The sequence below is a fragment of the Salvelinus alpinus genome, chromosome 2, assembly GCF_045679555.1.
Source record: "Salvelinus alpinus chromosome 2, SLU_Salpinus.1, whole genome shotgun sequence".
Taxonomy (NCBI): Eukaryota; Metazoa; Chordata; class Actinopteri; order Salmoniformes; family Salmonidae; genus Salvelinus; species Salvelinus alpinus.
In genome coordinates this window covers 39,717,160-39,738,360 of record NC_092087.1, presented here as the reverse complement: position 1 = coordinate 39,738,360, position 21,201 = coordinate 39,717,160, and the positions used below count along the sequence as shown (strand labels likewise).

Genomic DNA, 21,201 nt, shown 5'->3' with positions numbered 1-21,201 from the left:
CTGCTGTATGGTGGCAGGGTGAAAGTATTTTCGTGGTAGCAGGGTGGAGACAACCACTTGTGCGTTGGGGAAAGTGGAAGAAGCTTTTTCAATCACACCCGCGAGTGCTGTTGCCACTCTTTCCTGATGGGCCCTCATGTCATTTGTGCACGTGTGAATTATGATGTGGCTGTGAAACTCTCCTGCCATTGTTGGGCTCAAGAGTTTTCACACATCTGACTTCACACTTCAGTGCTAATTGAAGGTGTCCTAGCAGCTTGGTAGCTTAGTAGCCTTATTTACTTAGCTTAATATAACAAAATTATTATTGTCTTTTACTTTTTGGCTTCAGAAGTAGCTTCAGACTGAATATTAATCACGCAGTTTTGTGTTGGATGGTATTTCCAGGTTCTGCTGTGTTTCTTCGGCAGGTTTTGGTTTGTTAAAGTTTTTTCTTGCTAGTCCTTGGTAGTAACCGTCCATTCATGTCATTTCGTCCAAAATCAAGGTTTCAGGTATGGAATTTTGATCCGGATTGAAGGTTTTAATGTTGAGGTTAGTTTCCTGTACAAGTCCTTGTGAAAAATTTCAAGTTTATCTACATTTATCCAACTATCTCATATCTCTCTCTCCTCTCAATTCAATTCAATTTAAGAACTTTTATTGGCATGGGAAACATATGTTAACATTGCCAAAGCAAGTGAACTAGATAATAAACAAAAGTGAAATAAACAATACATATTAACAGTAAACATTACACTCACAAAAGTTCCAAAGAATAAAGACATTACAAATGTCATATTATGTGCAAATAGTTAAAGTACAAAAGGGAAAATAAATAAACATAAATATGGGTTGTATTTACAATGGTGTTTGTTCTTCTCTGGTTGCCCTTTTTCTTGTGGCAACAGGTGACAAATCGTGCTGCACATAGATATGGGAGTACTCTCGCTCTCGCTCTCTCTCTTTCTCTCTCTGGACAACAGCACCCCCTTTGAACTTGTGTGGAAACTCTGACAGCCGCACTGGCTCACCCATTCAAAAACAAGGAACTGTTTCAAACCTCTCCCCCCTCTCTCTCTCTTTAATCCCTCTCTTTTCATGTTGTTTTTTATATGTTATAATTTGATTCACCTCTGTAAAGCCAGCTCATAAAGGGACACTTGTTCTTCCTGCTGCCTTCAGGCTGGCCCTGTACCCTGCCAACCCACTGCCTGCCCCCCCCCCCCCCCCCCTCGCCGGCCTGCCTGCTTTCCTGGAAGGGCCATGACACTCTGTTTTACACTTACCCCTCTCTCTTTTGGACTGTATTTTGCTCTCTCTCTCTCAATCTCTCTTTCTCTCTCGCTTTCTCTCTCTCTCTCACTCTTTCTCTTTCTCACTCTCACTCTCTCGCTCTCTCTCCCTCTCTCTCTCTCTCTCTTGCTCTCTCTCTCTCTCTCTCTCTCTCTCTCTCTCTCTCTCTCTCTCTCTCTCTCTCTCTCTCTCTTGCTCTCTCTCTCTATCTCTCTCTTTCTCTCTCTCTCTATGTTATCGTGTGTGTGTATACATTATGTATTGAATATGAAGAATATGATTAACAGTACTTACACAATGCAGCCATCTCTTTCGGTAGGTCTGCCCCAAATCGTCCAAACAGGCTGCTATTGGCCAGCAGGTCGAAGGGGGAATGGCTCCTCATGGAGTTGAAGGCAAAAGGGTAGACAGCAGGTGAAAAGCCAGTCATGTGACCCACCTGCCGTTCCCTATTGGTTGCCATGGCGTTGAGAGGATAATTCCGGTCCAGGATAGCTCCGGTCCACTGTCCCGCTCAGGCAGTGGTCTTATTGGGGTTGGTCCTGCGGGCCTGGAGAGTACAGGGCTGAGGAAGGGTGATGAGCTGAGGTGGGACCCACAGACGAGACACCAAGCCTGGGCAACACTGCCTCAGATCCACGCTCTCTAGAGGGAAAGAAGAGAGAATAGGAGGTCAGTTACAATGCCTGTCAGTTTATAGTAGGCTACACAGCCTCAATTCAAATGCATCAATATATGATCAAATGAGAAGTCTGTTACAGACATAGAGGGATGGCATCATTCATGGAGAAACTGTAGCTGACTCAAATGATGGTAAGAAGAAAAGTGAATGATGAGGAATAAAGGGAATATGGGATATGATGAAGACAGCAGTGGGCAGAGAATGAGAGACAGCGACAGTTCTAGGGAAAATAAGTACAAAGTAGGACTGAGAGGATGAGACAGAGCAGAGAAAGGTCTCATTTCTGTCACTTTTTGAAAGGCTTCCAAACAGTGCAATGCCATCTGATTTAAATCAGCCCAACTCCACTATAAAGAGTCTCTGTGTTTTCTCTGCCAGCCTGAAACTGTGGCCGCTCTGCCCAGGGTACTGTGCCCAACACACGGGCACACTTAATCCATTACAACATGGGTTAAGTGTGCCCCCATCTTCTGGGTCAGACACACAGAAAGCAGCAGAAGACGTACTTAGTCAGATCAAATTATTTCCTCTATCTATCATTGTAACTCTCCCTTTCTCCCTCCCTCCGTATCTCCTCCTGGTGTGCCGTCCCACCCCCCACAGAGTGATGTGATGAGTGGGTGGGTTCACATTCTCGCTGGTGGAGCTGTGGTAAACACACAGGAGCCAAAGAATGCAGTGTTGTTTTGGGCATGCTGCAGCTTATGAATCCTAGTGGGAGATGGATAGGGAGAGAGAGAGAGAGGGAGAGAGAGAGAGAGAGAGAGGAGGGGGGGAGAGGGAGAGAGAGAGAGAGGAGGGGAGAGAGAGAGGGAGAGGGAGAGAGAGAGAGGGAGAGAGAGAGAGAGGAGGGGAGAGGGAGAGTGAGAAGGTGGGTGAGAAGGAGAGAGATAGAAAGAGAGAGAAAGAGTGGGAGAGGGAGAATGAGAGAGGATAGAGGAGCAGAGGGAGGGAAGGGTGAGGAACTCACAGTACCCTCTCAAAACAGGGAAGAACATGTCCATGGATTAACGTGTACAGTGGAAAAACACACTCTCACACACACACACACTCACTCTGCAGTGACCTGTTCCACGCACTGGGGGGCACTGCAGGGGCAGTAGGGTGGCATACTAAGCAAGAGCGCAAACATGCACACACACACAAATGTCCACAAAGAGGCCATAACACACACAACCCCTGAAAACAGACCCATCAGCGCAAACACATACTTGTATTCTTTTCTTCCTCCTTCCCTCTGTCTGTCTGTCTGTCTGTCTGTCTGTCTGTCTGTCTGTCTGTCTGTCTGTCTGTCTGTCTGTCTGTCTGTCTGTCTGTCTGTCTGTCTGTCTGTCTGTCTGTCTCGCTGTCTCGCTGTCTGTCTGTCTGTCTGTCTGTCTGTCTGTCTGTCTGTCTGTCTGTCTGTCTGTCTGTCTGTCTGTCTCGCTGTCTGTCTCTGTCTGTCTGTCTCGCTGTCTGTCTGTCTCGCTGTCTGTCTGTCTGTCTGTCTGTCTGTCTGTCTGTCTGTCTGTCTGTCTGTCTGTCTGTCTGTCTGTCTGTCTCGCTGTCTGTCTCGCTGTCTCGCTGTCTCGCTGTCTCGCTGTCTCGCTGTCTCTCTCCCATGTTCACAGAGCTAGCTAATTACAGCCTACTGCAGCGGGGCACCGCTAATTTAGAGTTCCATTCCAGTAAACTGTTCCACATGTGGGGCCAGGCCGGCTGGCCAACCCAGCCACGTTACAGAGAGGACACACACACGCCCACACCACTGATGCACGTGTGCTTCCCTATACCATATACAATACATAGGGCCCTGATTTCTTCCTGTTCAGTTCACACTGTACCCCCTACACTATACACATAGCATTCACCCTTCTACCCAAGACATTCGGTCCACTAAATCAACCCAGTGGATACTCTACGCCCCCTATCAATACCCTGACCCATCTATCATCACAACTGTCATAGATACCCTCTCTCTTTCTCCTCTCCATCTCTTCTTCCTGTCTCTATCCCTCCCCCACTCTAACCACCTCTTCCTCCAACCCTAAACCTCCCTCTCAACCATTTCCAATCAGTCCACGAAATACATCCCTCCCTCTGCCAGGATTTGAATCTGGTTGTCATTGTTCTATTTGTTCCATCAGGTCTGCTGTTAGGCCTAGCTCTGACCCGGAGGTTTACGGGATGTTATGGTTTTGTTGTTTTCTTTTGTCTTGTTGTGTTCTGTTCTGAATAACCATGCCTTGTAACTCATTACTCATTATTCCACAATCACACACATGTATGCATGTACACGCAAACAAAAGCATGAACTATCTCACAATTGTTTTTCAAGCCATAAATTCTCTTATTGACATATTTTCTTTAAATGTTTGGATCTTCAGGGGTTTCAGCACTTCTCTGTGAGGGCCGATGTGGGCTTTCTCCTCCAAAATATTTTCACTTAAAGAGAAAAAAGGCTTTTGTGCTCCAGAGACAAAGAATCTCTTATAGTAAGAAGTATGGGCAACAAAAAAAACAATTGAGTAGGTGGGATTGTATGAGTGATATAGACGGGTGTCCAATATACAAATTAAAGTAAGTGGTGCAAAGACATCCCTTCAGACACACTCACTCCCGCACGGATACACAATCATTGACTTTAAGCATCCTTATGGGGAAGTGTTTGGTGGGAACCAGGGTCAGTCGGAAGCTCCATTGCTATCTCAGATTGACCCTGAGGAGGCGAAGTATGGAGGAGAGATGAAGTTAATACGGGATCTGTTGAGAGGAACCACACCGCAGACAGCCCTGGTGTTGCTTCACTTGCAATGGGCTCCCTTACTGATCACAACATAAGACCCAAGTCTCTCTAGTACGATGAAAGAAAGAGAAAAAGAAGGAAAGAAAGAAAAGCAGGGAAGGAAAAAAGAAATTGGTGAAAGCGAAAGATGATAGAAAACAGAAGGAGAGAGAGAGAGAGAGAGAGAAAGAAAGAGAGAAAGAGAGAGAGAGAGAAAGAAAGAGAGAAAGAAAGAGTTTGTTTCAGGCATCTGGAAGGCACTGAGCTTTTTCTCCATTCGTAAGAGGTGAGTAGCGTTTCATTAATTACTCCCACATTGGGAGCTGGATTAAGAAGAGAGAGAGGGGACTTTGGTGAAGAAAGAGGGAGGGAGCAAATATGGGGGGAGCGAACTGGCGGATGAAAAACGTACATAAAAATAAAGAAACGGTTTATTTCCCCCAATAAACACACAAAATAATGAGCCTCCATCCCAGAGAACTGTTGCATTTTCTCTAATGAGTCACACCAGCCAGGGGAGCCTCTCTCTCTCTCCCTCCAGGGGTAACACACCTAGGGCAGGGCAACAAAAGCGGTGCTGTGCGTTTCTGGGCTTCCAGGCCTCAATGCTGCCTTTATGAGGCCGGGCTGGGTCGGTTCAGACTGGGCCGCCTGGCCCTGCTGAGACACTGAGGCACACACATGTACACACACGGTGTGTGTGGAGGGGGCGAAGGGGTGTTGTCTCAGTGATCTCATCGCCCACCATCACCCCCAAGTCCATCACCCCAAGTCCCGACCTGACTCAACCTGCCACTCTTCACGCGCACACACACACACACACACACACACACACACACACACACACACACACACACACACACACACACACACACACACACACACACACACACACACACACACACACACACACACACACACACACACACACACACACACACACACACACACACACACACATACACGCCTGAGGGGTGCACAGGTAACTGACGTCCCCCTTTCCGAATGCAGAGGGTTTAAAAGCCGCTTTGGTGGTTATGTGTGTGTGTGTGTGTGTGTGTGTGTGTGTGTGTGTGTGTGTGTGTGTGTGTGTGTGTGTGTGTGTGTGTGTGTGTGTGTGTGTGTGTGTGTGTGTGTGTGTGTGTGTGTGTGTGTGTGTGTGTGTCTGTCGGCGGTTTTCCATTCCACCATCTTTTTTCCAAAAAGGCCTTTTCTCGTGAACATTTTTATTTTACAGAATTATTTGATATTGGTCAACGGCTAGACATATAAAATGTATGCATATATTTATACTGTATAGCATAGGATTGATATTGGGCTCCCGAGTGGCGCAGCAGTCTAAGACGCAGCAGTCTAAGACACTTAATCTCAGTGCTAGAGGCATCACTACAGATACCCTGGTTCAAATCCAGGCTGTATCACAACCAGCCGTGATTGGAAGTCCCATAGGGCGCCGCACAATTGGCCCAGAGTCATCTGAGTTTGGCCGGGGTAGGCCGTCATTGTAAATAAGAATTTGTTCTTAACTGACTTGTGTAGTTAAATAAAGGTTACATATAGCCTACACCAGCCACTGGATATATAACTATGACCATTGGATGTTTTTCTAATCCTACTTCTAATTTCCTTTTCAAACAAAACAAACAATAAAAGCCTGTCTGAAGTTCATCACAAGTAAAAGCTGTCCTCCAGTGTTACCAACTGCACCTGCCTCTTGTTCTTCAGGGACCATGTAGAGTGTAAATTGTGTTTTTCCAACTGAGTTAAACCCACACAACAGCTTGTTTGTGAGGCGAAGCGTACACTTCTCTGGGTGATTTTAAGTATCCAGCTTTCATGTGGCGAATGCAACCCACTGGGTAATATGGAGGCGCGGTTTAATATGCCTCTAACTACTGACTTAAACACACACACACAGACACAGACACACACCAGGTCATTACTGAGGTGGGCATGCAGAGAGAGCTTTAATCAAAGTCATAAAAAGTGCACTGTGTGACCCCAAGTCCTTCTTTAATGATGTATTAAATCACCTCTCTGCATGCCAGACATGTTTCACCAACTGGCTTAAGGTTTTAACCTTCATGTGTACAGTTGCATATTTTTACTGAAACAATACAAGTGAATTCACTTAATTCAGAGACGGACCACCACTGTGTGTAAGTGATGTAGATTGGAGGAGCATTCACAGCTATCTAAAGCAGTTTGTGTAAAACCTCATGCAGCTCAACTATTCAGCATTTAATCCATAAATGTTCTATAGAACAAGACGTCACGATGTAATATATTTTCCCAACATGGGATTAGAGCTGGTATTAGAACTGGCTAGAATTTGTTACCAGTTGTCAAAACTGCCAGGTTATACAGCTACTACATACAGTTAACGCAGTAAGACTGAGGGATGGAGAATTTCAAATCGCAGCAGGAGACAAACTGAAAAAGTCCCAAACTCCAATCCTCTCAAATCGACCCAAGCAGGATAAATGAGAAGTGTGTAAAATCATGCTGTCTTTATTTTGAAACATGGGCTTATTTGTTAAGTGGAGTTAAAGTATGTAGTCAAAATACAAAAAAAGTATATAACTGTGTATGTGTATGTGTGTGTGTGTGTGTGTGTTTGTGTGTGTGTGTGTGTGTTTTTCTCTCTCTCTGCAGAAGTGTTGTCTGCTGTGTCTGAGTTAGCACAGGGTCAAACGGTCCGCATGGCAAGTTTCACCTGGTGTACACACACACACACACACACACACACACACACACACACACACACACACACACACACACACACACACACACACACACACACACACACACACACACACACACACACACACACACACACACACACACACACACACACACACACACACACACACACACACACACAAAATATATTTGCCCACAAACAATACACGATTCAATTAAATGTTCTCTCTTTCCCAGACAAAATAAAAGGCCATAGTATATGAGCTATGTTGACATATAGCTGAAATATAGCTGGCTCTCTAAAACACATGCTACCATCGGTCTCGTAAAACCAAAATATTTTTACGATTGTGGTCCAGGGTTGCGAACAATAACTATAATTTATGAAAGCTATTATATTGTTGGCTAAGCTATTTTTTTGCATAACTATGCATATACATTTCCTTTATTAGCCAGATATTTAGATACTATTTATGACCAAGATGGTAAGTTAAGAAACGACAACGCCCTTTTTACAACTGTTAACTTCTTTGACGCAAACTAGACTCTTGTACTAACACAAACACTGTCGTGTGAATGAAATGGTTAACTTCATGTGGACATTTTATTTCCAATTGTGGAAACTTTCACCTCATAATCATTCATTATGGTTGCTTTGTTTCTATGTAACCATTGAGTCTAAATTCTCACCACAGCTCCTGTCTCCTCTAGCCACAGCCATCTCATTGTATCTCTCACTGTCAGACGGACAGTTGGTAAAGAAACATGGGATTTGTTTAGGCAGCAGTAACTGCTTCTCACACGCCTCATAATACCGCCTATGGAAACTGGAATATGTTTTATACAACCAAGCCTATAATGTGTTTCTATGCTGTCTTCTATACCTTCCACTGCAAACAATCATTTGAGCTTTGCTTTAGCCACATAATGTCAACATAACATAAAAGTGACTTACAGTCTTTGTAATAATACCACTGTTACTGTTACAATCACTGTCGTAACCTTTACAATAACTTACTAACCATAAATAATGGTAATTAGAGATACGCCAGTGACTATAATACTGTTACTCTCTTAATGGTAGGCTTAATCATAATAGTGGCTGCAATAACAGCACTAATGATGGTAATGATGATAATAATGTTTAAATCAAACGCACAATGGTGCCGTTATGGGGAGCCCAACCCCTCCGGCTGACTCTGGGGTTGCCAGGTCGCGACTGAGGTCACCCCATGTCGCTCCAGGCTACAGATAGGGTTCAGGGGTCACTCTTAATCGAGGCATTTGGTAGGCACCTTTTAGCTCTGTGCTCATGGGTCTGTGTCAGTCTACCCTAGTGCTGGAGTTACCCTCTCTCTATCTCTTCTCTTTTGCTCTCTCCCCGCTCTCTCTCTCTCTCTCTCTCTCTCTCTCTCTCTCTCTCTCTCTCTCTCTCTCTCTCTCTCTCTCTCTCTCTCTCTCTCTCTCTCTCTCTCTCTCTCTCTCTCTCTCTCTCTCTCTCTCTCTCTCTCTCTCTCTCTCTCTCTCTCTCTCTCTCTCTCTCTCTCTCTCTCTCTCTCTCTCTCTCTCGGGGGTCGAGGGTTGCGTTCCGCCACAGAGGGAGGACTAGAGGTGACCTGCTGTGTTTAAAGGACTAGTGGATGTTGATCTGAAGGCATGCCTGAGGCTGTGATTAAAGTAACACACAGACAGAGGACAGCTTCACTGGTACACCAGGTGGCCAGATGATACAACCTGACCCAATGACAATGACCACTATTCAACAGACTTAAACACAGTGTTAAAGTGCCAAACACGGTACCTTATGAGACATAGATTTTGAACTAAATAGCAGTGCACCAATAAAAGTGAAGCATAAACAAAGCATTTTTTAAAACATGAAGAAGAACAGTCCTACTTGGATGAAAATGTTCATTTGGAAAGAGTTAAATGTGATGAGTAGCCACACACAAGAGAGTTGTTCTTAAACAATGCAGAACAGACGAGCTGTTAAATAGCCTGTATCAGAAGTGAACAAGTACTCCAACTCAACACTTAAAGCAGAACCACACTGCTGCATGGTTTCCATTAAGAGTCCTTTATGTAACACCAAAGAAAATACGTCATCGTTACAGAACAAAAATATGTTTGTTTCGTCCAGGCTGGAAAACAAGAAAATACAATTCTGGGAATATATAATTGAATGAAATTGCCATTGATATTCATAGAGAAAAAATGAAAGGTCGACCAAAGAGCAACATCTCTCAAATAGGCACAATGTACTCAGTACACCGTTGTGCCAATACTGGCACACAAGAGGAAACGAGAAGAACAGACATTTACATTTTGAGCAAGTAAAGCTTAACTTTTGGTGGTACCTATTGTTCCCTCAAATGAAAATAAAATCAATGACTTTGGGGCAATTTTCACAAGTACGTAGTATATTTTCACAAGTACATAGTATATTTTCACAAGTACGTAGTATATTTTCACAAGTACGTAGTATATTTTCACAAGTACGTAGTATATTTTCACAAGTACGTAGTATATTTTCACAAGTACGTAGTATATTTTCACAACTCTAAGCACAAAAAATGGCTCATGTTTCAAAACTCTAAGCACATTTTTAATTGACTGTGTACAACAAACAAATTCACAAAGTGACTTGTTCACTGCACCAAATCCATTTCAATTTGAATACATATTCAAAATGCAATATTAATAGTACTTTTGATTTGATTTTCTTGAAATTTGTTAACAATACAATTAACTATCACTTAATCAAACTGATCTAAACTGATAACTACTGAACTAAAATTAGTATGTGGTACTTTTTCACAACTCTTATCAGTACAATACTCTAAATAGATCATCAAAAAGGCAAATGTTTCAAAACTCTAAGCACATACAACACACAAAATCATACCATCACTTTTTCAACAAATGTAATCAGTGTTTCATCTACAAATACATGTTTCACATTGCAACACATGTTCATAAAAAGTGTATCATTGCCTTTCCCGTTGCCTTTCCCATTGCCTTTCCCATTGCCTTTCCCATTGCCTTTCCCATTGCCTTTCCCAGACACTATTACTACTATTACTTAATTTGACGGCTCTTAATTGATGATCACTTAAACGTTTGGTAAACCTATAGATTTTGAGAACTACATAAAGTACAGATATAGGATCTCAATTTGATCACTCTGTTGCTGCTGAGAATTTTCCTGCACAGCAGGAAATGCAAACTTGTAGTATATTTGAGTTTTAAAAAGCCTTCCAAAGTTTGTAATTTCCACTTAGAAATTTCAGATTTGATTTGCCCTAACAAAACATGTATCAACCCCTATGAACATGTCCATTAATTATAATCCACATAATACTTCACATGTACTGTTGCTGCAGGATTATTTTCCTGCTGTAGCAAACTGGATCAAATTAAAGTCCTACATCTGTAGAAACATAAAAAGTATTATATATACTCAAATGTACTACTATGATGATGACTATTATGATTTAACTTTAAAAAATAAAAAATAAAAAAACATTTTTCTGCCTGAATTTAAAATAGATTAATTACATAGATTTTTTTTGTCACTGGCCTACGCAAAATATCCCAAATTGTCAAAGTAGAATTATGTTTTTCAAAATATTTACAAATTAATATAAAATTAAAAGCTGAAATGTCTTGAGTCAATAAGTATTCAACCCCTTTGTTATGGCAAGCCTTAACATGTTCAGGAGTAAAAATGTGCTTAACAGGTCACATAATAAGTTGTATGGACTCACTCTGTGTGCACTAACAGTGTTTAACATGACTGTTGAATGACTGCCTCATCTCTGTACCCCACACATACAATTATCTGTAAGGTCCCTCAGTCGAGCAATGAATTTCAAAAACCGATTCAACCAAAAAAAAAAGACCAGGGAGGTTTTCCAATGACTCATAAAGAAGGGCACCTAATTGGTAGATGGGTAAAAAAATAAAATAAACATTGAATATTCCTTTGAGTATGGTGAAGTTATTAATTACACTTTGGATGGTGTATCAATACACCAGGTCACTACAAAGATACAGGCGTCCTTCCTAACTCAGTTGCCGGAGAGGAAGGAAACCGCTCAGGGATTTCACCATGAGGCCAATGGTGACTTTAAAACAGTTACAGAGTTTAATGGCTGTGATAGGAGTAAGTACAACAACATTGTAGTTACGTCACAATACTAACCTAGTTGACAGAGTGAAAAGAAGGAAGCCTGTAAAGAATAACATTATTCTAAAACATGCATCCTGTTTGCAACAAGGGAACTAAAGTAATACTGCAAGAAATGTGGCAAAGCAATTAAGTTTTGGTTCTGAATACAAACTGTTACGCTTCGGGCAAATCCAATACACATTTGTTTTGTAATTGTTAAGGACTGGGGAGTTTTTCAGGATGAAAAGAAACAGAATGGAGCTAAGCACAGGAAGAATCCTAGAGGAATACCTGGTTCAGTCTGCTTTCCACCAGACACTGGGAGATGAATTCACCTTTCAGCAGGACCAAAGGCCAAATCTACACTGGAGTTGCTTACCATAGAAGACAGTGAATGTTCCTGAATGGCCAAGTTACAGTTTTGACTTAAATCTAATACTTGAAAATGTATGGCAAGACCTGAAAATGGTTGTCTAGCAATGATCACCAACCAATTTGACAGAGCTTGAAGAATTTTGAAAATAATAATGAAAATATGTTGCTCAATCCAGGTGTGGAAAGCTCTTAGAGACTTACCCAGACAGACGCACAGATGTGATCACTGCCAAATGTGATTCTACAAAGTATTGACTCAGGGGTGTGAATACTTATGTAAATGAGATATTTTTGTATTTCCTTTTCAATACATTTGCAAAGATTTCTAAAAGCATGTGCTTTACTGTTTTGCATTGGCAAATAGAGTACTGTAATACCGTGATATATGCCATTTACGTAGCAGACACTTTTATCCAAAGTGACAACATGATATTTACTAGCGTTTCATTCCTTTCATTTCATTACATTGTGAAATCTGTCTTCAATCACCACACCTTTGATCACACATGGGATCGAAATTCTGGAAATGTAATATTCAGTCAATATTAGTGCATAATGGGAAAACAGTTTCATGTAATTTACAGTGCTGTGTAGCATACTACATTCAAAGGGCAATTTTGAAACATGTATCTTACATTCTTTGCTATTGGATTAACTGGTTGTTAAAATAACTAAATTGAGAAGATATGATTATGTTGTGTTTTGGTGATTAAACCAATGTACTCATTATATTTCACAGTAAATATATATTTTGATTAATGGTTATGTGGTGAAAGATGTCTAAAAACAAAATAAATGCACAATGAAAGGTGTATAACACTGTGCTACGTTTAAGTGATAATGCCAGAGAAGCCGACTTTGTCTCGGGCCTAACAACACCTGTGCCAATATATCCTCCAAACACCGGCTTCAGGGGCATTATCACTTTTATACAACAGGTTACCAACATATTGAAATAATGATTGACATATTTTAATTAAAACATAATTTTTACAAATGTATTCCTACTATTTCATCCTTCCACAAGACATAGTCTCGACACAGATCTAGGGTTGCTACCCAAGCCGGTTGGTTGTTCGTTCTATCGGTTCGGTTGCCTGAGACGCGACCCAGTCGTTCAGTCTTTTTGTTCTGTATCTATGGACACAGGCGTTCATTCTAAATGTTCCATTGCCATACTGGCTGGCAACATCCTTATCCCTTGTTTGCTAGTTAGACAACTACGGCTAACTTACGGTCACGTCAAACAGTGCAGACAGAATAACAACAATAGCTGCATTTGCATTTGTTTAAGCTGTTTTCTAGTGACATTTATTTGGAAACATCCATAACAATGAGCTAATGAGGCGCGATTTCGCCTGGCATAGAACATGTGCTCTCTCATCAGGACACTGTTGTTCAGAGGCCAATAACACAGCTAATATAATCACTTCAAACTGAAGCTGGAAAGACTGAAAACTATATCCATAAAAATGATACCAGCTAATTGAAGATTTCAACTGGCTGAGAAACACTGCCTACCTGTCTGTCTGTCTCATCCCGACTCCTTTTTATAGTGGAGATCAAGTTTATAACTTGCCTAAGTGGCCTGATGAGACAGTGGATTGCACAGTCAGATTAACAGAGTAGATAGGCATTTTAACATGATAGATTTAGCCGGTGGTAACTTGTGGAATAGACACCGGCTGGAATGTGCTTTTAACCAATCAGCATTCAGGATTAGATCCACCCGTTGTATCATTTTTTTTTACAATATCCAACTGATTTACAATTCCCCTGTTTCTGATGATGACTGTATTTCTCAACATTCTCACAACCTGCGGTTGGACACTAATTATTAAAAATAAATTATTGTTAGATACTGTATGGAAAATTATATTTGCCATCTACTATTTGTTCTATTCAGCACCTCAAAAGAGGAGAGTTTGAAAGTGGGTTAGTATGGACAGACAGGCAGGTGGGGGGCGAGAGAGAAATATAGAGAGAGAGAGGTAATGAGAAATGCTTTGTGTTGACAGACGTGTGGAGACCATGAAACAGAGAGAGAGAAAGAAGAAAGAGAGGAGACAGACAACATTCTCCTACTGAGGGCCCTGTCTTGAAAAGCGAAGGGAACAAAGACACAGAGATTGCAAAGCAGTTAAAGGAGTTAGGCAGTAATAACCTGCGCACAAACACTGCAGATGCGTCATGAATCTCTCTTTGTTTGTGTGCGTGTGAAAGATGTGTGAGAGAATATTACTTAGACAAACGTGTATACATTTTTATAAATGTGGGTTTGCTGGGAATGTATCTAAAGCGTATGGGCAGACAGGACAAGAAATGTCAGTCTGTCAGGTAAGGTGAGTTTGATCATAAAACAAACACAAAAAAAACACATTTAGTCATAAACGAATGCTATCAAAACAAGTTTTACAACAGCATACATTATTTGAAATAAATTGGGCTACACGACTTATTACATTTCCAGACTTCAGAGGTCCATACACATATGTACAGAATACATTATGTATTGTATATTCTAACCAACCAAACTAACCCCCATAAAGTATGTGAATCAGGGAATGGGGTTAACAAAATGGCCATTATAGAGATGGCAGTCATTGGCATAGTTAGTCAGTTTAGCCCACCCTGATAGTTAAGGTTAGGGTTTAGCGAGTGTAAACTGATCCTAGACCTGTGCCTTCCTGTTGGTTGCTAGTGGGTGACCTGAGGGTTTGGTGGGATTGAGAGTATTGTTGCTCAGGGCAATTAGTTGACACTCTTTCCAGATATCTTTGGTCTGAGAAAATTACAGGGTGATGAAAACCACTCTAAGTGTTTGGATCTCTGACTTCACATTTATAGAGATGTAGGACCTTAATTTAATCCCACTGTCGCAGGATAACTTTCCTGGATTATTTTCCTGCTGGAGCAACCTGGCTCAAATTAAGATCCTACATCTACACCCCCAGACACGCACACACAATACACACGCACACACAATACACACGCAAAAACACACATAACAGAGCTAACTACACTTTTAAACTGAATGGTGCAATTCACAGTGACTATACACAAGATTGCCAGCTCATAGACACATTCTCATAAATACCAGGATCACTAGCACACAAAGACATGAGTACTCACTCAGACACATGACATATACAGTGAGGAAATGCTCTTGTAAAACTCCACTGACTTCACTCACACAGAGAGAGAGACATCCAGTCTGACACTGAGAGTTGTGGTGATAGAGAATAAAAGAAAGGGACTCTCCGTGGAGTATATTTAGACACACTCCAACCATGCTGTCTGCCAAACACTTCACAGACAGGATCTTAATTTGAGCCAGTTTGCTACAGCAGAAAAATTATGCTGCAGCAACAGGAAATATTAATTATTATGTGGATTATAATAAATTTACATTTTTGTAGGGGTTGATAAATTTTTCATTACGGAAAATCATGTCTGAAATTTGAAAGTGTATTTTTTGTATTTTTCCCCTCGTAAAAATACACTACAAGTTTGCATTCTCAGCAACAAAAGAGGGATCAAATTAAGATCCTACATCTGTACACACAAAGCTTTTACTGGAACTGGCTGGTCTCGCTCTGGTGGGACACACTAGTGTGTTGTGTTGATCTCTTAGGGAAATGTGTGTGTGTGTGTGTGTGTGTGTGTGTGTGTGTGTGTGTGTGTGTGTGTGTGTGTGTGTGTGTGTGTGTGTGTGTGTGTGTGTGTGTGTGTGTGTGTGTGTGTGTGTGTGTGTGTGTGTGTGTGTGTGTGTGTGTTTGTTCATTAGGCAAGTCGCTTAAGCTTGACTTCGAAATTCGACGTCTAGATTGTTTTTGTTGTTGCTTTAACCCTACCCCAGACCTTAACCCTTACCTTAGCCATTCAGAATGAGTGCCTAAACTTAATGTTTTAACTCTATCCAACACCTTAACCTTCTAAATTTGACGTTTAGAGCAACTTCGAAATGCGACATTTGGAGAAAAGTGGGATAAACGTCTAATTCTGCAGTGAGACTGTGAGAGCTTGTTGGTGTTCATGTAGATGAGGGAGAGAGTGTGTTACTATAGTGAATGTGTGTTTTTATTAGTGTGTGTGGACACAAACCAGCATTTAATGTGGTGCTTAGCCACATTAAACCTTTGTGCCCTGTCTGTGCTCTGTTTGCTGCTTCTTCCTCCTCCTCCTCCTCGTCTCTCCATGCCAAGATAGTTACTAGATGTGCTGACTAACATTCCACCAGACATTAGGAAAATGAATCTGGAATAGATTTGTCGGGCATCCGCTACATTGGCAAAGGGCAGGATAAGCATTGCATAGAGCTGTACTCCATAGATCAGCACACTGAGGTCAGAACACTGAGCTGCTGTGTGTTACTGATCAGCATTATATCATAGCCATATGGAACACAACAGTTAAACCACAGCTTTGTACACAAAGTAAGAGATAGTAAAAGTTTAATCTAAACAAATTAGATTCAATATTATAACTTAATCTATTTATAATAAAATTGATGGGTACATGTTGTTTTTGACAAGAATTGTGCATATCCCCACTGTATGAGTGACTCACAAATGTGTGTAAAACACTTTGTTTCCCTTTTCCTGTAAAATAAACCCAAACTGAGGATCCTCAAATGGTTGCAGGTTGTTGCTGAGAGAGGATGGAAGTACATGTAACACCATGTACTGAAGGTTTACTACATGGGGTCAAAGAGTTTGTTTTTTCTTTCACACACGCACACACACACTGCACACCACAAGGAAACAGACATCAGACGCACACGGCTCTCAGAGTCATCTCCCGATATTCAAATCACGTCGTTTCAATGTTTCCATGTCGCTTGTATAATTGCACCTCCGTAACCTGTTTACATAACCTTAAGTGTTATGTGACTGTACTACTGCACAGTGCACACACACAAACACACATGCACACACGGGCACGCACACACACACACACACACACACACACACACACACACACACACACACACACACACACACACACACACACACACACACACACACACACACACACACACACACACACACACACACACACACACACACACACACACACACACACACACACACACACACACACACACACACACACACACACACACACCAGACCAGACCAGACCAAACCAGCTCCAGCTATTTGCATGACTGATGAAGCATCCGTCAAGAGTGACAATTCACAATATGATTGAGCAGCCTGTGGGCAAAGTAGAGGCCCTGTCTAATCCTAGCGTAGTCACTGCTTAATAGGTCTGTGCTACTTTATGCTGGGTGTGACCATAACATGGGGAGGAAATATACTGACATATAAGGACCCATACTATAAAGACATTGAGATGGAATTACACTGACATACACTGAGTATGCCAAACAGTAAGAACACCTTCCTAATATTGAGTTGCAGATCCCCCTTTTGCCATCACAACAGCCTCAATTTGTTGGAGCATTGACTCTACAAGGTGTCGAAAGCGTTCCACAGGGATGCTGGCCCATGTTGACTCCAATGCTTCCCAAAGTTGTGTCAAGTTGGCTGGATGTCCTTTGGGTGGTGGACCATTCTTGATACACACGGGAAACTATTGAGCATGAAGAACACAGCAGTGTTGCATTTCTTGACACAAACCTGTCCCCTACTACCATACCCCGTTCAAAAGCACTTCAATATTTTGTCTTGCCCATTCATGCTCTGAATGGCAAACATACACAGTCCATGTCTCACTTGACTCACGGCTTAAAAATCCTTCTTTAACCTGTCTCCTCCCCTTCATCTACACTGATTGAAGTGGATTTAGCAAGTGCCATCAATAGGGGATCATAGCTTTCACCTGGATTCACCTGGTCAGTCTGTCATGGAAAGAGCAGGTGTTCTTAATGTTTTGTACACTCAGTGTATATGTACACATATATCATGACATGGGGAAGAAAGTGCATTATGAAGGTGTATTACACTGACATGCAGTGCACGTCCCTATAACATAACATTAGTGCGGCCGATGCCATGTGAGAATATTAAAATGGAATGAGGAATCACTTTGATCACTACTGAGACAACAGTGTGTGCATAGATGAAAGGTCTTTCACATATCGTGTCATGCCACGCATAGGAAACACAGGGCTCATGTCATGCCAGTATGTCACATTAGGAATTTAAGCGTTTGATTAGGAAACTATAAAGTTGTCATACAATCAGCAAACACACACAAGAACACATTAAAAAAACATATCACACACTCATGCATACAATACTACACATCTACTCACACTTGTAACAACGGTCAAGCACAAGAAAGAGGCGATCTCTGTCTTTCTCACTAGTTTACCTCCCTCTCTCTCTTTAAATCTGTTCTCAATTAAAGCTGTCCTCAGGAAACTCAAACTCTCCCCTTGTAGAGTCCCATTCCTCCCCAAACACACACAAGCGCTCTCTGTTTCAATCATCTCCCCATCCACAAACACACTCACACATGCACACACACACACATACACACACCACACACACACCACACCACACCACACACACACACCACACAAACACTCTTGTCTCAGTCCTGCTCTGACATGTTCTCTTTCTCTTTCTTTCTCTCTCACTCCACAGAAAGACTCAGAAAGAAAGAAAAAACAGGAAAAAGAGAGACGGTCTGTAAAGTTCAATCCGAAACCCAAACTCACCAGCTCTGCAGTGGTCTGGAGCACAGATGGACGAATGAAGGAAGAGAGTAGATTGAGATATGTGTAGTAGAGTTCAGTTCATCAGTCAGAAGTCCCTCTCAGAGCGAAGATAAAGCACAGCCTGTTGCATTCTGCCTTCCTCTCCTTTTTCTTTCTTTCTTTCTCTCTCTCTCTCTCTCTCTCGCTCTCTCTCTCTCTCTCTCTCGCTCTCTCTCTCTCGCTCTCTCTCTCGCTCTCTCTCTCTCGCTCTCTCTCTCGCTCTCTCTCTCGCTCTCTCTCTTTCCCTTGATCGCTCACTCACTCACTCTCTTCTTGCTCCCTCTCTCTCCCCTACTGAAATCATTATGCACTTTGATTTACAAACCCTCCCTGTCACGTGATCCAACACTTCAAATATACAGTGCATTTTTTACAAGCCACAGAATGCCTGAAGGAATGGAAAATAGAGTCCAGAAAGCTTAGGTTTCAGCTTCTCAGCCCCCCTCCTCTCTCTTTCCTTCTCCTTCTCCCTCTCTCTCTCTCGCTCTCTCTCTCTCTTTCTTTGTCTCTCACTCTCTCCCTTCACTCTTCGTCCCAAACCTTTGGTCTGTCACCTTACTGTTCTTGGATGTTTCATTTCCTTGACTATTCCCATATCTCCCTTTATGCATATTCCTCTTCCTTTAAAAACAAACAACTGCCCACCCAGCTTTGCATATGTGTGTGCGCATGTGTGTCCGAGGGGGAAGGGGGGGCATAAATGCCAATTCGTTTGTTTTTCTTCTCAGTCCCAACATGCTCTCATGTTCTATGGTCCTAGATTCTCTTTTCATTTAAAGTCACACACACACACATACACACACACACACAAGCTCTGAAACAGTCATTACCTAGCAGACATACACAAACACACATGCAGCAGAAGGCTGTGCACCTTCGGGGATATCAGTATGAATCCTTGGCCTTTGCTTAATGTTTACAATGCCTGAACTGTGTGACTGGGCCAAGGATCTGGGAGCCCAAGAGGGGCCTGAGCCACGGACCACTGAACACACTATTGTGACTAAATCTCCACAGTCACACTGAATACACTCAATCTGACTCAATAGCACAGGTCATTTACCTAGTGACACCAATAATAATACGAGTCCAATATATATTAAACAATGAATAATAATAATTGAACAAGAATAACAAAGATATAACATCTTGGCCATGTTCTGTTATAATCTCCACCCGGCACAGCCAGAAGAGGACATGCCACCCCTCATTGCCTGGTTCCTCTCTAGGTTTCTTCCTAGGTTCCAACCTTTCTAGGGAGTTTTTCCTAGCCAACGTGCCTCTACACCTGCATTGCTTGCTGTTTGGGGTTTTAGGCTGGGTTTCTGTACAGCACTTTGTGACATCAGCTGATGTAAGAAGGACTTTATAAATACATTTGATTGATTGATAAGTCTGGCACGTGAATCTACAAATTGAAGAGTGAAAAGTATTTCTCATAAAAGTCCTACAAATCTATTTGCTAAGGAATAACCAACAACTTTTTAAATAATAACTCTATTCTTAAAATGCATCAGATGGGCAAACTCTTAACTAACACATTATGTGATATAAACACTAATGGGCAATTCCACGATAACAGATCGATGCTGAGACTCCGATTTACATTTCCTTGAAGAACAGTGCAGATGCAAAGTTTGGTAACAGAATGACGGTACACACAGCACAAAACGTCATTCTGTTACCAAACGTTGGATCTGCACTGTTCTTCAAGGAAAAGTATGTTTGTAAAATTTTCTGTGGAAATTGTTGAAAGTCATCCTTGCGCATTAAGTCGTATGGTTTGTTAACTTTGCAATCCTAAATGTTTGTTTGGCTCACATTTTAAAGTGAAAGATCTGAGTCTCAGCAGCATTCTGTTACTGTGAAATTGCCCCGATCACTTGTCACTAGTCACTTAACACTGTAAGCTGATACGAACAGTGAAACGACTGAGTTTAGAGATGAGCAGGATTGTGGTAATAATCTAAACATCTGTCTTTTGGAATGAACCACTGGTTGAGCACTGTCAATCAATAGCTTAGAGGAACATGGAATGAACGTCAGTTTGCCAACCGGGGTGGGGTGGTGAAGTGGGTGGTGGGGGGGGGGTATTTCATACTGCAGTCATTGTCCTTCTGCCAGCTTGCGGTGATTGAGAATACTTTCTCCCCTTTTTGATCTTCTTCAGTCACTTTTGTTGACTGTGGGTTTGATTCCCGCTGTTGACCAGTATGAAAATGTATGCACTACCTACTGTAGGTTGCTCTGGATGAGAGCATCTGCTAAATGATGTGAGAATTATCCAGGTTTTTACAAGAACACAAATATATCATATGCAATGTGTCCTTTGCACTAACGTGCAGTGTTTACGGCCAGCCTGTTTGTACAGTAAATAGGTGTTCTTTCGTCTAACTTGTTCAGTCTCAGAGGAGCTGATACCCTGGGCTAATTACTGAGCAGGGATGAGTCACAGAACCACTTACCCCCTAACCTCCCCTCAGCCTCACTCCTACCTTAGCCC

General features: G+C 41.9%; 1 protein-coding gene across 2 annotated transcripts in view; it reads right to left on the bottom strand.

Annotated features, from left to right (window-relative positions):
* LOC139560583 (retinoic acid receptor gamma-A-like) overlaps positions 1-19,270 on the bottom strand; it is a 75,035-nt gene extending 55,765 nt beyond the window's left edge. The window contains exons 1-2 of one of the 2 annotated variants that reach the window (XM_071377483.1): positions 18,660-19,270; positions 1,570-1,920 (exon numbers count right to left, since the gene is read on the bottom strand). In XM_071377483.1, coding sequence (XP_071233584.1) covers positions 1,570-1,738 — 169 coding nt within the window. In that variant the 5' untranslated portion in view covers positions 1,739-1,920; positions 18,660-19,270. Of the gene's footprint in view, positions 1-1,569; positions 1,921-15,102; positions 15,187-18,659 lie in introns of those variants that run through there. The other variant, XM_071377493.1, reaches the window with a different exon arrangement.
* Between the last annotated feature and the right edge of the window lie 1,931 nt (positions 19,271-21,201).